General features: G+C 59.8%; 1 protein-coding gene across 1 annotated transcript in view; it reads left to right on the top strand.

The window, feature by feature from the left end:
• COL6A3 (collagen type VI alpha 3 chain) overlaps nt 1–15,629 on the top strand; it is a 70,523-nt gene extending 54,894 nt beyond the window's left edge. Inside the window, exons 37-44 of the mRNA XM_054571233.1 lie at nt 716–812; nt 1,464–2,162; nt 3,450–3,552; nt 5,554–5,899; nt 7,077–7,335; nt 8,595–8,693; nt 14,473–14,637; nt 15,393–15,629. Coding sequence (XP_054427208.1) covers nt 716–812; nt 1,464–2,162; nt 3,450–3,552; nt 5,554–5,899; nt 7,077–7,335; nt 8,595–8,693; nt 14,473–14,637; nt 15,393–15,433 — 1,809 coding nt within the window. The 3' untranslated portion in view covers nt 15,434–15,629. The remainder of the gene's footprint in view (nt 1–715; nt 813–1,463; nt 2,163–3,449; nt 3,553–5,553; nt 5,900–7,076; nt 7,336–8,594; nt 8,694–14,472; nt 14,638–15,392) is intronic.
• The last annotated feature ends 1,789 nt before the right edge of the window (nt 15,630–17,418 follow it).

Raw genomic sequence — 17,418 nt, forward strand, 5'->3', positions numbered from 1 at the left:
CGGGGTTTATTCTAATAGCCCAGCCGCCGGCAGGCAGAGTGCAGAGCGCTGGGCCACCGGCCGCACGCCCTGTCGGGGGCACACAGTGGACTGAGAGACGCAGACCCACCTGTGCGTCTTACCGGCGGCAGTTTCAGCACGTTTGGGAAGGGGATGATTCATTCGTTCGTGGAATTTCATTACTCACTAAATAAACAGCGAGTGATGGTGTGCTGGCGTGGGCAGGGGTTTCAAATGTTCTGGAAATGACTTAATAGCTTGCTTTGTCATTAAATCCCTTTCTAGACCCAGGAGAGGGAGAAAGGAATGGCGTTCATTGCTGAAAATAGCGATATTATTTAAACCCCTGCTGTCTGGTAGAGGCTCTAGCAGACACTTTGCATGGGCTATCTAACTTAATCCTTCAGATAACTTGTTGAGAATGTACCATTCTCCCCTTTGACAGCTGGGGAAACTGAACCCTGGAGAGGAGACATAATTTTGCTTCGGATCCAGCAGGAAGGGCCGGGGGGATTTGAACTGCGGCTCGCCCCCGCAGAGGAAAGCCCACGTTTTCCTGTTACACTCAGCGCCTCCTCTGACCCTCCCTCTAAAAAACGAGAAGCTGTTGATCTGCTGGGCAGTTGGTGTTATTGGTGTGGCTTAATTCAGTCTATTTTGCAAGTAGCTGCAGATCACGAATGTTCCTCCCAAGCATTTCGTTTTGTTTGAACAGGTCAATAACACCAAAGTGGGGCACGCGCTTGTGCTGCCTGCCAGGGGGGACCTCACGAACTTCCTCAAGAACGTCCTGACCTGCCACATTTGCCTGGGTAAGGGGTTCCTGCAGCGCGCACATCCGTCCGGCTGCGGCCGCAGAGCGTGCCGTCCACGGACGGACGCCTGGGGGAACCGTCGTCCCCTATGAAATGGGCACGCGTCGGCTGAGTCACGGAGCCTGGTATTTGCCGGTGTGGACGCTATGTAGGAGTTTATGTATTTACAGTAGAGCCCCCAAACGGAACTTGTCTGAGGGAAGGAATGACTCGCTTATAGGTAATAAAGGAGGAAGCAGATGCTGCTTACATCTTGAGGTTGGAACCCAGATTTTAGGATCTGGCTTTGGGACTTTCTAGAGCACATTTCTTCAAAGAGTGGCAAAAAAGTGGGGGCCCTTCCTTCCCCTCCCCTCCCCTTCCCCCTCCCCTCCTTTCCCCTCCCTTTTCCTTTTTCTTCCCCATTTCTTCCTTCCCTCCCTCCCTCTCTAACACCAGTGCCACGGCGCACTAACAGATTTTGGCTGACTGGCTGGGTTACGGAGTCAGCGTTCCGTGGTGAAGTCGGAAGTGCAGCCACCATGGTGGGCGCGGCGAACCGGCGCCTGAGCCCTCGGGCGGCTTCGGCCACCCGGGCTCCCTGCGGCCTGAGGCTCTGTGTCTCGCGGCGGGAGCCCCACACAAACGGGCCCCTGCACTTCCTTCTAGACATCTGCAACATCGACCCGTCCTGCGACTTGGGCAGCTGGAGGCCGGCCTTCAGGGATAGGCGGGCGGCAGGCAGCGACGTGGACATGGACGTGGCGTTCCTCGTAGACAGCGCCGAGCCCACCACTCTGTCCCAGTTCAACGAGATGAAGAAGTACATCGGGCACCTGGTCCGGCAGCTGGACCTGAGCCCTGACCCCCGGGCCTCCCAGCACTTCGCCCGGGTGGCGGTGGTGCAGCTCGCGTCCCACGAGTCCGCGGGCCACGCCAGCGTGGCCCCCGTGAAGGTGGCCATCTCCCTGACTGACTACGGCTCCAAGGACAAGCTACTGGACGCCCTGGGCGCCAGGGTGACGCAGCTGCAGGGGACCCAGGCCTTGGGCCCCGCCATCGACTACACCGTACAGCACGTCTTTGAAAGCGCGCCCCACCCGCGGGACCTCAAAGTCCTGGTCCTGATGCTGACGGGCGCGGTGCAGGGGCAGCAGCTGCTGGAGGCCCAGAGAGCCGTCCTGCGGGCCAAGTGCCAGGGCTACTTCTTCGTGATCCTGGGCGTTGGCGAGAAGGTCAACGTCAAGGAGGTGTACAGCTTCGCCAGCGAGCCGAACGACGTCTTCTTCAAACTGGTGGCGAAGCACGCGGAGCTCAGCGAGGAGCCCCTCCTGCGCTTCGGGAGGCTGCTGCCGTCCTTCATCAGCAGTAAGTCCTGCGTCAGGCCTCGGGGTCCCCGGGGGCGGCTCTGCCAGGCCGCACCCTCGGGCTCTTGGGCGGGGGACACAGGCGTGGGAAAGGCCCCTCACGCGAAGATGCCGACTTGCTCATTCATTCGACAGGTAGGTGTCAACACCCACCGGGCCCCGGGCACGCCTTCAGCTGCCGGGGTGGCAGCGAACGCAGGCAGGGACCCTGCCATGTTCACTTGCTTATTGATCCAAATGGGACTGGGCTCCTCCCGGCATATGGGCAGGGTCCCTGAGGATGCGTAGTCCGGGCAGGCAGATGGGTCATGCATGATGTAATATGCTGGCATGTCACAGACGTGTTTCCTGGTGCGGCATCGTGGAAGCTTCTAGAAGGAGTTGCATGGCTCAGCCGCCAGCCTCACACCCGGAAACCTCTGGGTCCTCGCCGGCGTGGCTCCACAGCACGCTCTCCACTTCTGCTTTGGCAGCGAGCCCACGTTCGCCCCCAACTCTTAACTGCGGTCACCTCGCGCGCCACGGATGCTCCCTGGCCCCCGGCGGGCCTGTCAGTAGCCCGGGTGCTGTGCTTGCCGCGTCTGTGACGTGGCCCGTGGCTCATCCGTCAAGGCCTGTGGGCCGAGCGGGCTGCGTGGTCCTAGAGAAAGGGTGTCCCTGACCCCTGCGCAGCCCCGAGCCTGGCCCCGCGCTAGGCCTGGAGTTGTCACAGGAAGGCATTTAACACATGGGAGAGCGTATGAAGCATGAGTCAACACGCATGTATGGGCAGCTTCTTATGCAGGGGAAGGTCAGCGCCGTGCAAACGACGTGCGCACGGGGAAGCCCGCGCCCCGAACGTTTTAGGGCAGAAAATGGGGAACGAAGGTCAGGCAGCAGCTTCCCCAGGGCCCTTGTCCCTGCTTTCAGAAGACCTAGGACAAGCACAGCACTGGGAAAATACTAAGAGTAATTTGATTATCATCGGATGTTCAAGAGCTTGGAGGGTGCTAAACTCTGCTCCTGAGTTTTCTTTCATTCCTACCTTCCCATTCCCGCTGAGTAAATATTATCTTTAACCGAATTGCGCAAATATTGCCAAAGAGGAGATATTGGCTTGAAATGTTTTATGGATCAAGTACTTAATGTTTAAAATTACTGGACTTAGCTTGTCTACAAGAATTAACTATTTAACAAATATTTACAGACCACCTACTATGCGATTCATTTAATCCGTGAGCAGATTAATTTTAATTTGCAAGGGATTCACATACACTTAAAATGTATATATTTTTCTATTTCTTTCTAGGTGAAAATGCGTTTTACTTGTCCCCAGACATGAGGAAACAGTGTGATTGGTTCCAAGGGGACCAGCCGGCAAAGAATCCCATGAAATTTGGTCACAAGCAAGTGTAAGTGATTATAACAATTGTCCCCCAAATTCCAGGGCTGGAGGGGACGCCAGTGCCTGACCTTACGGGGTGAGGGCTTGAACTGCAGAACATGTGACCTCCCAAAGGTCACATGAGACGTTCTTTTAGAAGAACCTGTTGTATCCACTGTTCGTTGTGTAACAAATGACCCCAAACGTAGCGCCTTAAAACGACTGTTTGTTTAATTTGCAATCCTGTAGGTGGGCAGCCTTTGCTGGGGCCCCACCGGGGCCCACTGGGCTCCCTTCAGCCGCTCGTCCGCGGCGGGCGGGCGGCCAGGACGCCCTCCGCCGACGGCCCACCTCTGCCCCGCGTGGCCCCTCACCCTCGGTAGGCGAGCCTGGCTGCGCCCGCTGGTGGCCCGGCGGGGCTCCCTGAGAAGGCAGGCGGAGGCGGCAAGGCCTCTTGGGGCCTAGGCCAGGACCGGCCCGCTGTGACCTCCGCCCCTGCTGTCGGTCAGAGCATGTCCCAAGGCCAGCCTAGCGAGAGTCAAGGGAGCCGCCCTTGGCGGGCGGACCTGTCACATCACACGAGGGCATGGGGACGGTGAGGCCCTCTGTCCAAAACGTCTGCCATCCCTGAGGTGACATGATTTCATATAGAGGATTGGATGCGTTCAGCAAAAAGTGGACTCCACATCTTCCTAAAAGAAGCAACGCTGCAACCGCGCAGGGGACGGTGGTAGCACACGCGGCCACGTGCCTGTCCGGCCCGGGGGACTCGTGAGAGGGAGGCAGGGACTGCGGTGCCCACGGTGGCGCCGGCGCCCTGGCGCGTGCTCAGTGGCCGCGTGCCAGGCTGCATGTGTGGTGTCCACTCCGCTGCGGGCGGGACAGCAGCGTGGCCGTGTGACAGAGAGCCAGGCGAGGGGCGAGGTGGCAGGAACAGGGAGCGGGCCACGCGCCGTCAGTCTGCGCCCCTCTAGAGGGTGCCAGGGCGCGCCCTGCGGGGGGCGGTGAGGGTTCTGCCTGTGGCCCTAAGGTGACGGGCGGGTGGCAGTCATCCTTGGAAAGTAACAGTGTGACTCCCTCCCGGCCGACCTCCGGGGCGGGGGCGGCGCCATCTCTTCCTCCCACACGCCCTCCTCGCCCACCCCCCGGGAAGCCCTTCAGCTCTGGCCTTCGTCTTCTGCGTGGGCGCCCCAGGCCTCAGCCTCGCCGGCGGAGGACCGCTCCGGGGGCAGCGTGGCCCTTTTCCGGCCGCGACGCCAGTCCCAGCCCCTCTTCTCTGGCCCTGAATTATCTTTGTAATTCCTCTAGAACATTCCCTAAAGTTGGCGCCGCCCGACCTAGGAAGACAGGATAACCAAACCTCGTGTCTGGATTTGTAGGCTAGCAACTTGAAAATACGCTGCGTCCGACACGTAGCATGGTAGAGCTACAGAATAACCCATGTTCATGTGAGGGCACAAATGAACAAGGGCTGGGCCTGTGCCCTTGCAAAGAAATTGTAAACAAAAATACCCCAAACCCCTAAAACAAAACCACACACACAAAAATGAACACAAACAAAAATATACCGTGCGCCCCAGGAGCGAAAGTGCAGACTGACTTTGCACTTTAGCAGCTCAACACAGCATTTCGCTGCGGGGACCCTTTCTTTCCATGAGAGTTGTCCTTAACTGAAGGTTCTCGTTAACCATAAGAATAATGGTCATCATTTCAGTATTTATTGTCTCTGTGCCCTCTCTGCTTTTATTTTATAACTGAAGATAAGGCGTCAGATGTATTTCTAGTGTGGCATCAGCTTCATTTCAAAGATCCTATTATTGTTGATGCTGTTTAATGTACTTCCTGCAGCACAGAGGCTGTGACGAAGGAACGCAGTGCACGCAGCACCACGTGCGATACATAAAAACTGCGGCGTGCATTTTGCAAAGACAGCAGATTCTGCCAAGTTCATTAGGCCGCGCGTTTGTCCGTCTGAGATGGCGGGCAAAAACAGAGATGGGCTGGAGCCATATTTAATTTGTTTTAACAGAAACACTCCGAATAACGTTACGTCAAGTCCTACATCCAAAACAGTGATCGCCGCAAAGCCGGCAGCGGCCGGCACCAGCAAACCCGCGGCCGCAGCAAACCTGCCCGCTTCGAAGCCGGCCGCCCCGAGACCCGCGCCGGCAAGGCCCGCGCCCGCCAGGCCCGAGGCCCCAAAGACGGCCACGGCCAGACCCCCCGTGGCCGCGAAGCCCGTCGCCGCGGTGAAGCCAGCGCCTGCAAGACCCCCCACCGCTGCCAGGCTGGCCCCCGCCAAGCCCGAGGCCCCCAAGTCCCCAGCAGCCAGGACGGCCGCCGCCAAGCCCGTGGGTAAGAAAGCGGCCGCCAGGGCTGCTGCCTTGTGACATCCTTGTTTGTTGTGGCCCGGGTGTCTCTCCAAGCCGGTGTCTGAGGCAACAGACTTAGTCATTGGTCTGGGATGCAGAGCTCTGGACGGTTTGGGCGTCTGAAAGGTGCGGTTCAGAGCAGAGACTTGTCAAAGCGCCACCTTTTCTCTACGTGAGGAAGCGGCCTGTCTCTTCCCCCATGGGAGGCCGGCGAGCTGGGGACGAAGAGGGGGCGAGAGGGTCCCTCCCCTCCCCCACTCCCCACCCGAGCCCCGCTCCCCATATTTGCTCTGGGACGTCCACGGGCGGGCGCGACCCTTCTCTCCTGGGGACCCAGGGTCATGAGTGAAAGGGACGAGTTCTAAGTAGGAGCAGGGTTCTAGCCCCGCTGTGGGCAGGGAGAGGGGTAGGAAAGGCTTGTTGGCGCCTGGGCCACGGGCCCTGCTCGGGTTGCGGGGCTGGACCCGCCTCGCTTAGGGTGTGACTGCAGGCGTTCGGTCCGGACGGGGCCTTGTCGTTGCAGCCTTTGTCCGGCTAGAAGCGCGAGGAAAAGAGGCCCCACGCGGCGCGCTGCGGCGATGCCTTATGCCAGTCCCCGCAGGCCGGTCCACGTGCCGGCCCCGCCCGAGGGGAAACAGGCTCCAGGCGGAGTTAGAGCCCAGGGCTGGGTGGCTTCGTGAGATGCGTTAGTTCAGACTTCCCTCAAAGCAGGTGCTGGGAGGTGCTAGGGAAGGTGAAGGCAGAGGCTCCTTTAAAAGAATTTCATGTCACGTCCTAACGTGTCGTGACTTAATATATTTTAAGTTACGGGGCTCACTCTGTATTGAACACTTCGCTGGAGATTAGCACACCCGACCGTGGATTTTCCAAGTATCTCCTTCATAAGGGAGATTTTCGGGAGGAAAAAGAGCGCGTTGTGTCTCCTTTTTCCTCCCGAGGGATGAGTAACAGGAGCTCTAATCACCGTGCCTCATTTCACATGCCATCCGCCCGGGCCGGTAGGTAGAAGGCCCACATTCCCTGGGAACTCGAGCAAGGACCGGTCCCCGGCTTCCCCTGAGCTTTCCCTCAGCTGCCCACGGACGCCGCCTCTCAGCTCTCCCCTCCCGCCAGCCTGTCTCAGTCATGTGGGGTTCTGCTTTTCGCCCCACGCAGCGCTTTGATCTCTCTTCCAGCCAAGGCCCCCCGAGAAGTGCAGGTGTCCGAGATCACCGAGACCAGCGCCAGGCTCCACTGGGAGGGGCCGGAGCCCCCCAGCCCTTATTTTTACGACCTCACCGTCACCTCAGCCCACGACCAGTCCCTGGTTCTGAAGCAGAACCTCACGGCCACGGACCGCATCCTGGGGGGCCTGCAGGCCGGGCAGACGTACCACGTGACGGTGGTCTGCTACCTGAGGTCGCAGGTCCGGGCCACCTACCGCGGAACTTTCAATACAAGTGAGTACATGGTCTGTTTAAGTAAAAGGTCCATGGAATAGTGACAGGACATAGAGGGAACTCTTCTTCGTTGTCGTCTTTTTATTCCTCACCTGGGGACATGCTTATTGATTTTAGAGAGAGAGGAAGGGAGGGCAAGAGAGGGAGAGAAACATCCATGTGAGAGAGAAACGCAACCGAACCCACAACCCAGGCGTGTGCCCTGACTGGGAGTCGAACCTGCGACCTTTCGGTTTACAGGTAGACGCTCCGACCAACGGAGCCACAGCAGCCAGGGCCAGAGGGGACAGTTCCCACTCACCAAATCGGTTCTGAAATACCAAGGTTAAAACAAAACCCCGGGCGTTTTAGTTGTACCCAACTTCACAAGTGAACCAAAGGGAGGACAGGGTTCCCCATGAACTGTCGCCCTCCCTTTGGGCCCTGGGGCCACTTCACGGAGGAAACCAGATCCATTGGCCCGGGTGCTGCCCTGGCCCCCAGGGAGGAAGTAAGCCCCCTGGAACCCGGCCGGGGCGCAGCGCCCCCACCCCGTTCAGCAGGCAGAGCGCGCGCCGAGAGCCGCTGGCTCCTTTGGGAGCAGCCGCAGTGCCCACGAGTCTCATCGCTGCCCTGGTGCCACGGGGCACCCATGGCCGTGCAGAAAGTGCCTCAGACTCTCCCTCCCCGCCCCCGGGCTCGGGCCCTGGCCTCGGCCCTGGCCCTCGGCCCTCGGCTGTTCTCCCGGCTCCTCTGCGACGCCCATGCCCGGCCCCGCGCGCCTCCCAGCCTCGCTTAGGATGCCCGTGCCTCTGCTCCTTTCTAAGTTTCCCTGACCCTCCCCTGTTCCTCTTGAGCCCCTTCCCTGGGGTGTGGAGGGGGAGGCTCACATTCTTGGCTCCCTGGGCCAGGCCGTTCAGATGCAGGAACTGGGCCTGAGGAAAGGAAATCCCTGAGGCTCCATGTAATCCGCGCAGACAAGGGTCCAAAGAACCTTCAGCCCCCAGGACTTGGCTTCATGGTGGGGAACAGGGGAGGTCCCGTGGGAAAAGGGGAAGGTCTGTGCCCCGCCCGGAGGTTTGCCCGCTTGCCCTGTGAGGCGCGTTGACCTAGCAGATAGCAGGTGCAGGGGGTGTACGCGGAGGCCTCTCGCGCCCCTGCGACCACGGCCCCCCCCTTATCTAAGGCTTGATCAGTGGGGAGAGCTTGCCTCGTCCCCAGGGTTCCCGGCCCTTCCGTTTCCCAGTTACCTTCTCGCTGCACGTATGTTTCTTTTATAGAGAAAACTCAGTCTCCACCTCCGCAACCCGCAAGATTGCCTGCCAGTTCAACCGTCAACCTCATGGTGAGCACGGAGCCGCTGGCCGGAAGTGAAGGAGGTGAGTGGCGAGAGCGTGAGGGCCGTTAGCGGCCCAGCCTGGCTGCGGCTCGGACCCCAGGGCCGGCGCGGCTCTGCGGCAGGCTCCAGTCGCGCCGGCCGCTCCCAGGCTGCGTGCTCCGAGCTGTGCCTGCTGGCCGACCTCCCCCGGGCGCTGTGGCCGGGAACCTGCGTCTCGCCTGTCAGTTCTCCTCACGTCAGGACTGGCGTGGGTGCCTGTCATCTGCTGTGAAGACAGGGCGTCGCCCACTTGGAAATCCGATCTCATGGAAACCGCTCCGAAGGACGCGAGGCCACCCAGATGGGGACCCAGGGGGGACGCGGGGTTGGACGGGACCTGTGGCGTGCCCGCTCTGGTCCCGGTTCTCTGAGCCCACCTGCGACGCGGTCTGTTCCACCACCCACTTGGGCCTGAGCAGGCCAGTGCTCGGTTTACCTTTAGCCGGGGACCAGTGGGACGTGTTTCTGGACTGACTGCCGTGAACCCTCGTCCCGCGGGTGTGAGCTCGGGCCGCTCACCCGCGGGGAGCTGATGTGAGCGACGGCCGGTGGGCTTTGTTTGAGAGGGTTCTGCCAACGATATTGGCGCTGATATCCGAAGTCCAAATTCCATGGGCGTTTAGACAGGTCGTTGTTTTATAGATGCCCTAGCACAAGGTGTCGCCTACGTGTGGGGACAGCTCATTAGCTCCGGGGGAGCTGGCCGCCTGCGGGAGCGGGGCGGGAGAGGCGTGCTACTCTCTGCAGTGCTTCTTCCTGCGCTTGGCTGGGACGCAGGCACGGCTGGGGCCCGCGGCTTTCGTCTGTGCTGGGCTGAGCCACAGCCGCGCCTCCTCCGTGCGGCGTGGGGCGTGCGGCGCCAGCGGCCGAAACACGTTGTTTTTTGCGTTACCCCGAGGCTCCTCGCCGTGCTCTTTTGAAGACGTTATTCTGTTTTTCCATCGCACCCTTTCTGTAGAGTCTGCACCCTGTCTCGTCTGCGTTTAAAGAATATTAGACGGTTTCTGACTCCACACTTGGGAGTAGAGGCCCCTCGATCCTGTTAGTTGTTTCTAGGGGCCCTCTCCTCTGTCACTAGGATAGTCCATCAACGGGCTTTCCCTCTGCCCACGGGTACGTGTCTCTGTCTGTGTCTGTGACCCATATCTAGATCTACAGTCACGGCGACGCCTGTCCGTCTACATTTCCCTGTCTGTCCTCGTCCCTCAGTACAGGTGCCGCCCGCACTGACCCGTAGCCTCAGGCATCATAAGAAGGAAGGGAACCGAGACAGCGCAGCCGTGGGGAAGCTGTGCGGCACGCAGAGGTATCGCAGGGTAGATAACTGAGCTGCGTCTCCGACCGAGCACTGGTCACGTCGTTTGCCTGTGGAAACAAGTTTCAGAATTGGTCTGGGTGAGAGAGAGCCCGTATTTTTCAAACCCCTCCGCTTACTAATGGGCAGATCAACAGAAAAACAAGAAGTTGTGTCCTTCTGATGTAAGTTTACGGGTGCGACGCAGGAGCTCACGGCAGCTTTTGTGCAGTCTGTCCCGTGTACAGTCCCTTCGCAGGAGCACGGAGTGCGGGGCGGAGGGGACAAGAGAACCGAAGCCCTAGCCCCTTTTGTTTCTGCTCAAGAGCCGTTTTCTGGGTCCAGCAAAAGCCTTTGTTGCCCGCACTGGGTCCTGGGGCTCCTACCCATCCCCCCGGTCCCCTTTGGAGTCACCTCCATTGGGCGTCCCAACCAGGAGCTTGAGCTGGGAGAAGCCACAAAGAACTCACAGGAATTTCCCAAAGACACGGATCAGGGCGGATGAACTGATAGCTTCTGCGTCACTGAAACCTCTGTCTGCTGTCTCGCACTCGCGGGTAACCTCACCCCTGGAAGGGGAGGTGAAATGTGAAATTTCCAGCCAAGTCAGGGCCTGTGCGAGGGGACGTGCGAGGAACACACAGTGCAGCACGTCTGGGATACCTTTGGCCTCCTACGTGTGGTCCGAAGGGACAAGAATCTATAAACAGTGTTTAGTTAACATAAACAGCACAGTCTTTAAACAGGAATCTGGCTGGGCTGGTCTTTTTTTTTTCTTTTTTTTCCCTTTTAAGACCGAGTCCCAGATTCAGAAGGAGGGAGCTGTTTTAAATCCAGACTGTTGTCGCTTTGGTCTCCTCTTGGCATGTGACAGAAAGGAAGTTTTTGAAACGGGGGCAGTGCGTCCTTCAAGTCTCGGGGAGTTGGTCGGACATGTCAGAGCCTTGCCCCTCATTCTGACGAGTGTGTGGCCCTCAGACACAGGGCTCGAATGCTCGGTCCCCATCTCGCGTGTAAGCGTTCCCCGCCAAGTGACCCCGGTCAGTGTGAAGACCCGGGGCCTGCGTCGGGCCTGCGTCTCACCTGCGCTCAGGGCCCGTGCCGTGGACCCACACGGTCACAAAGCTGCACTTTGCCTGGAGGAGACGCTCAGTGCACATTTGCTCGCTTAGTGCACATTTGCTCGTGGACCAACTGTCGGAGCACATGCACACTTGCGCCATTTTTGAGAGCTCTCTCGGGTTGAAATTAATTATGTGTTTACACTGCAACATTAAAAACTCAAAATGGGTAAACAGAATTAGGAAACGAAAGCTCCTCTTCCCTGCTCCCCCCACCGCCTCCCCCCCCTTCAATAACGAAGTTGTCGTAGACACGTTCCCCGGGGGCAAACGTTGGAATGAAGCCTGTATTTTTGAAGATCACAAAAGGAACAATGTATCCATGGATTAAGTAACTTCTAAAAACTATAGTAACTGTATTCTTGGAGCCCCTCAGTGCTCAGACTGTAGAGGCAGGGACGTGCTTTCATTCAGAAATATTGTACCTGCTTCTGAGGCTTGAGGCCCCGGCCCCCAATAGGCCGCGGTGGCCGGCCTCCTGGGGTGCGCGGGCGCCGAGCCCCTCGGGGGCAGGGGGTGGTGCTCTGTGCGACCGTATTCAGTCGCGGCGGAAACCCCGTCCACTGCCCCCGCCCAATTGCTCAAGGAAGCAGAGGCACACTGAGGGTTTGCTGCTCAGGAAAACGTCCACGCGAGGGCCTTTAACAATGCTGCTTTTAGGCACTATTAGAAATCTCAACGTACAAAAAAGGCATGATTTTCCAACTCAACATATTTTTTGTTCCCAAGAGTAACATCTTTTCACTCTTAGTAAAAAGTAAAATAATGGCTACGTATGGTGAAGATGCACAGGAAAGCGCATGGAACGATGGCTCCCGCAGTCGCCGCGCCGAAGATCGCCCGTGAGCGGTACTCACGACCCAGGCACCTGCTTTGGGCTTGTTCCGTGAACGTCCCACGCAGGTGCACGCATGCGCACACATCTTTCTTACAGACGTGGACGAGTTTCCAGGGTGGCCTCCGCCCCGTGGTGGCTGTCCTGGGGCGTCCCCAGTTGCCTCTTGGCTGCGGTGACCAGATGGGGCTCCTGGACAGGGTTTCCCCGGACATTCCTCTTGCACCCACGTCCTCGCATGCGTGGACGCTCACCGGAGCCCCGCAGCCGACCCCTCCCTGCCTCAGCGGAAGGCGATCCCATCCGAATCAGGCAGCCCTGCAGGCGTTTCCTTTCAAATGTCGTTGTTGTCGGAGGTTGTTGCCCGCATTGTCTTTTCGGCTCCCACTGGGTTCTCGGGAGAAGGCGGAGAAGATGGGTGGACGAGCAGCCAGACCCGCTGCTCAGACCCAGGCAGGGGCTGCCGCTCCCTGCAGGTCCGTGCAGGAGGGAAACAGGGACGCTGTCGTGTCCCGAGGCTTGTGCCCGGGGAGCTCCGTGAGGGCCGGCCATCACCCCTCTTGGGGCACCGAGACATTTTAATTTACCTGTTGTCTTTAAAGGGTCATGTTGGCACGTGCAGACATAGCTCGGGCTTCCTGAGAACATGAAACCTCCCAGTTTTCTGCTTAAAAAACGGAGAATCCCGGGGTTTTGTCTTGGCAGGGGAACGCGTTTTCCCTCATTACTTGATTTCTCTTGGTTTCCTGAACACCTGTGCGCCTGCAGGAACGGCGGCCATGATCCCCGAGCGCACCAGCCAGGGCGCTCGCCGCGCCTCTCGCTGAGATAAGGGCTGTAGATGCAAGCGTGCGAGTTCGGCGCCGGGCGCCACGGTGCAAATCGAGAGAAGCTAGAAGGCCAGCCAGTCAGGGAGCAGTCAGCTGCGGCGTCCTCCGGGCTGGTGACCTCAGGCCCAGGGACAGTTCCCGTCTGCTGCAGCAGGCGCAGGCGAGCGGACGCAACAGCTGGACACAGGTGGCTGGGACTGGGGGTGCCGGGCGCAAAGAGAATGGACAAGCGCAGCCGTCCGGGAGAGGAAAGGAGAGGGGACGAGGCAGCCGCTTGTCCTGGGCCCCATGCTGGGAGGGGTCCCGCCAGGAACGCGGGCTGTGTTTGGATGGCTGCATTACCTTGCCTTGCCCAGGCCCCTAATGACATCCCAAGCTTTTCCCTGCAGCCATTGGCACGTTTGAGAGAAAGCAAGCTGTTCTCCTGAGATGTTGCCATTTTATTTTGCCTCCATTGGGACCAACCATCTTCATGCCGGGTGGCAGCTGGCCCCGCTTCGCCGGCGAGGGTTTCAAGGCCGCTCTGGGCCTCCACCCTGTGAGCCGCGGGCCTGGAGCATTCGGTGGACCCGCTCTGCTTCTGCACCTGGGTCCCAGGCTTTCGCCTCCCTGCCCGTCTCCATCAGAGCTGCGCCCGCTCTGCCGCAGGGGGGCACCCCGCTAGCTGAGGATCGAGGCCCCGGGTGTCAGCCCTGCGCGGTGCGGGCTGGCGACGCAGGCATGTTAGCCATGCACGTGAACACGTGGCACCGCCTGGGCCATGCAGTTCTGTTGGAAGGTTCACGTTCTCCAGACTCCAACAGCGGCTGACGTGAACGCTACCCTCCCCCAGCGCCCTCTGCAGTTCGCCAGGGAGCCTGGGAACTGGGGCTTCGCTGAGGGCGAGCGGTCGGCTCCCCTCCCGGGCGCCGTGCGGGACGCCCCCTCGGTCTGCAGCCGGGCTGCCTCCGACGTGCGTGTCTCCAACAGAAACTTCCTTAACTGGGCAAAGAATGCATCTCTGTCTCTATCTCAGGACAGCGTTGCTGCGTGACGTTTTTGCTGCTGTGAATTTCACACCAGTGTTAGCACTTCCTTCTCCTACTTGTTTGACTCGGGGGGTCACGAAGGCCCTGGCTGCACCCACAGACATGCACTGGCGTGGAGATGCACGTGCACACATGTGTATACACACTCGTATGGATACACACGCACACACACACACACGCACATCCACACACACAGAAAAGATTTTTCCACTTTAATTTTTATTATCAATATAGCTGGCTTGTAGTGCAATGTTCAGGCTTATTTTTGAACTCTGTTCTGACAGCATGAGTTGCTGTTTTGCCAAGGAGTAGAAAATTCCAAGGTTTTAAAGTTCAGCGTCTTCTCTGGGGACTTGGCAGTGAAGGGGTGGGAGAGGCGGTGGCCCAGGGACTGGAGAGGGAAGCACCGGTCACTGTACCTTCAGTCTCCCGTGATGGAGGAGAGCCGGCGTCGGGGCTGGAGTGCACGGCATCCGTCCTCCCGCGGTCCGGTTGTGTCGGTGCTCACGGAGCCCGGGGCAGCCACGACGCCCGTTTGCGGAGTGGGGAGGGTGCGGGGGTCCCCGCTCCCCTCTTTCGGCCCCCGATGGCCTGCGCCCGGACCTCCAGCCCCGGTGCCGGGGGCAGAGGGACTGCGGCTCTAACGGGCGGCCCCGCCCCCCTCACCCGTAGACATCTGCAAGCTGCCCAAGGAGGAAGGCACGTGCAGGAAGTTTGTGCTCAAGTGGTACTATGACGCGGAGACCAGGAGCTGCGCCCGGTTCTGGTACGGCGGCTGCGGCGGGAACGAGAACAGGTTCGACTCCCAGCCAGACTGCGAGAAGGTCTGTGGGCCCGGTGAGTGAGACTTCTCCTGTGTCCGTGACGTTTGGAAACAAGGCCAGGGAGACCCAGGTCTGTAATGCTCCTGTTTAAGACATTTCTATTGCCGTGCTCATGGCAGGCATGAGGCAGAAAATAGATGGCATCTTCAGGCAAGGCAGATAGTCACATCAGGCCCGTGAGAGGGATTTTCTGAATGAGTATTGTTTCTTAAAAACATACTTGTGTCCTTGAGTGTTTGCCGACGACACAGGGCCGACGGCTCCTCACTATTGAGTCACGCAAATCCCTGTTATTCATACAATATTGTTAACACACAGGATGCTCAGGGAAATGCCGAGCTCTTGCAGGCCACATCAAAGACGACTAACCCCGTCCATTCATCTTTAAGTAGCTTCGCTTCTTCTGAGGGACAGTGTTGGTCTGGGGCCCCCCACTGTTGTCGGGCAGCTTGACTGGTGGCAAAGCAAACCGGCTGCCCCGGCAGCTGGGGCCCGTGCCGGGCCCGAGGCTCCATTTGCACGAGGACCCGGCGGGGGTGCAGGTGAAAGAGGCCTGGACGGCAGGAGACCCCCACCCCCAGCCTTGCTCCCCGAGGCCAAGACGCTCCGAGAGCCAGGAAGGTTCTGAGCAGGGAAGTGAGAGGCGGCCGAGGGGGCCAGAGGCCACGGGGCCATTTCACGGGGAGCACGGTGTCCCTTTCCCTCAGTAATGTGACCTCTCCTCTGCTCTCTCCGCCCGCCCGCCCGCCCCATCCCATCGATGCCCAGCGCTCGTCAAACCTGGCGTCATCGCGGCCATCGGGACCTAGCGTGGCTGGCCAGGGACGCGCGCCTCTGGAAGAAGGAGCCAGCGCCGACAAGTCGTTTTCCTAGAAGCTCTGGGCACGGGCTCCCCGGCACTGTGCCGCCCCATGCTTTGATTTACACTCGAACTTGGGAGGAACCGCCTGCCGCATGACCTATCAATATGGTGCTACGGTGTCTGTGGACCCCGCGCCCTCGTCTCCAGGCAGTTGCAGCGTGCACGGCAGACGCCGCGCAGCGCTTCCCGCCCTGGTGTCTCTGTGGACCTTTCTGCCCGTTCGGATTCCCTCCGCAGTGTCCCACCCTGCCTGTTCTGGGAGCGGAGGGTCTGGAAGGGAATCCGCCCCTCCCTGCCCTCCAGCTCTGCGCTCTCCGGGCTCTCTCCTCGGCTTGGTTCGTCCTTCCCTCCCAGGTAGCGTGGCTTTAGATGGAGACCCTGTTATGGCGCATAAACACGTGTCCAACTTTTCTGCTTTTCTCCCAGTATTCCGGGTTAGATGTCGAGAGAATGCTCTTTTTCTAAAGCCTCTAACCAACGACCTTGTTGGAAGGAAGCAAAATCTCGTAATCCCTGTGCCCCATAACGGGACCAACGTTTTAATTAAAGGATGAAAAGAAAGTCATGAGAGACTATTTCTGGCATTCCTCTAATGTGTGTGGGGTTTTTTTTTTTGCGGGGGTGGGGGGACCTAATTTTAATTTTAAAATTTTTAGGAAATTTATACAAAGAAACTTTTTAATAAAGTATATGGAAAGTGTCTTGGGTTTGGCGTTATTGGCTGTCCTGTGGTCAGAAGGCCTCCCCATCCCGGGCCGGGGGGCCTGGGCCTGGGTGCCACCCCCTTATCTCCAGCGGAGGGGGCTGCAGAGCTCCCTCAGGAGGCACCCGAGGACAGCGGCCGCAGCCCGCGCCCCAGAACAGCACGGCCACCCGGCCCACGGCCCTGGCTGAGGGCCGCAGGGGCCTCCCCGGCCGCCTCTCGCCGTCCCCTCTGGCTGCTGGCTGCGCCCGGCGCCTTGGCCTCCCTCTCTACCGCTTTCAAGGACTGGTTCCTGGGGTTTCGTTTGCGCCCCGCACTGTGGCGGAGAGGTGACGTGCGGGTGGCCCGGGGCTCCCCATCCCTTTCTGGGGCCTCAAAGACAAAGCAGAGAGTCTTTTCATTTCTCCCTTAAAGACCTCGGTCTCCTGCCTTCAGAAATAACACAAAAGGCAAACGAGCGCATCTTCCGGTGGCCCCTGAGCCCCGCCTCGGCGGGACCCTGGGTTTGCAGGACAGAGCGCACCTGCCCTGCAGGCTCCCGGAGCCCTGCCTGGGGCAGAGCTGTTGAACGTGAGGTCAGGGGTGAGTCTGAGGGTCTGTTGAGAGGGGAGCGAGGAGCGGAGAGGGTGACTCACCCCGGTCCGAGAGGGCAATGACTCACTTGTCACCCTGCTCCCACAGGGAGGGCTCGGGGCCTGGCAGAAAATCCGGGCTTCCTGCCCCGCTGGACATGGGAGAGAGTCCAGGCGCACGGCCCCGTGGGGGGCGGGGTGGGGAGTGACACCGCGTGGGGCGTCAGCAGGGGTCAGGGAGGGGTCAGGGCTCCGCGTCTGCTGCGACGCTGGGGGTCTGAGTTTGCCAGCGACGCCTGACGACAGAGAGGCCCTCGTTCGGCCTCAGGGCAGCCTCAGGGGAACCCAAGCTCTGGGGGCGCCTCGGGGGCTCGCGTGGCCGGGGCCCTGGACCACCACCGCCCTCTAGGTGATGCCGACCCCTCCGTGCCTGCCTTTGTAGCGTGAGGCCACCCTGGGGGACCCGCAGAGAGCCCAGCGAGGTCACGACTTCCCTCCAAGTGGCTTTGCAGCCTGGGTGGGACGTGTGCGTGCTGTGCCGCTCTCGGGGACGGCCCCCACAGCCTGCAGCCGCACGAGGACCGTCCCCTTCCTTGCACCCGTGCCTGTCCGCCTCCTCCCCTCAGGCTGGGTGTTCAGGCCAAGTTCATCCCAGCG

The sequence above is a fragment of the Pteronotus mesoamericanus genome, unplaced genomic scaffold, assembly GCF_021234165.1.
Source record: "Pteronotus mesoamericanus isolate MK-2021 breed Mesoamerican mustached bat unplaced genomic scaffold, CSHL_Meso_final contig_1018, whole genome shotgun sequence".
In the NCBI taxonomy this organism is placed as follows: Eukaryota; Metazoa; Chordata; class Mammalia; order Chiroptera; family Mormoopidae; genus Pteronotus; species Pteronotus mesoamericanus.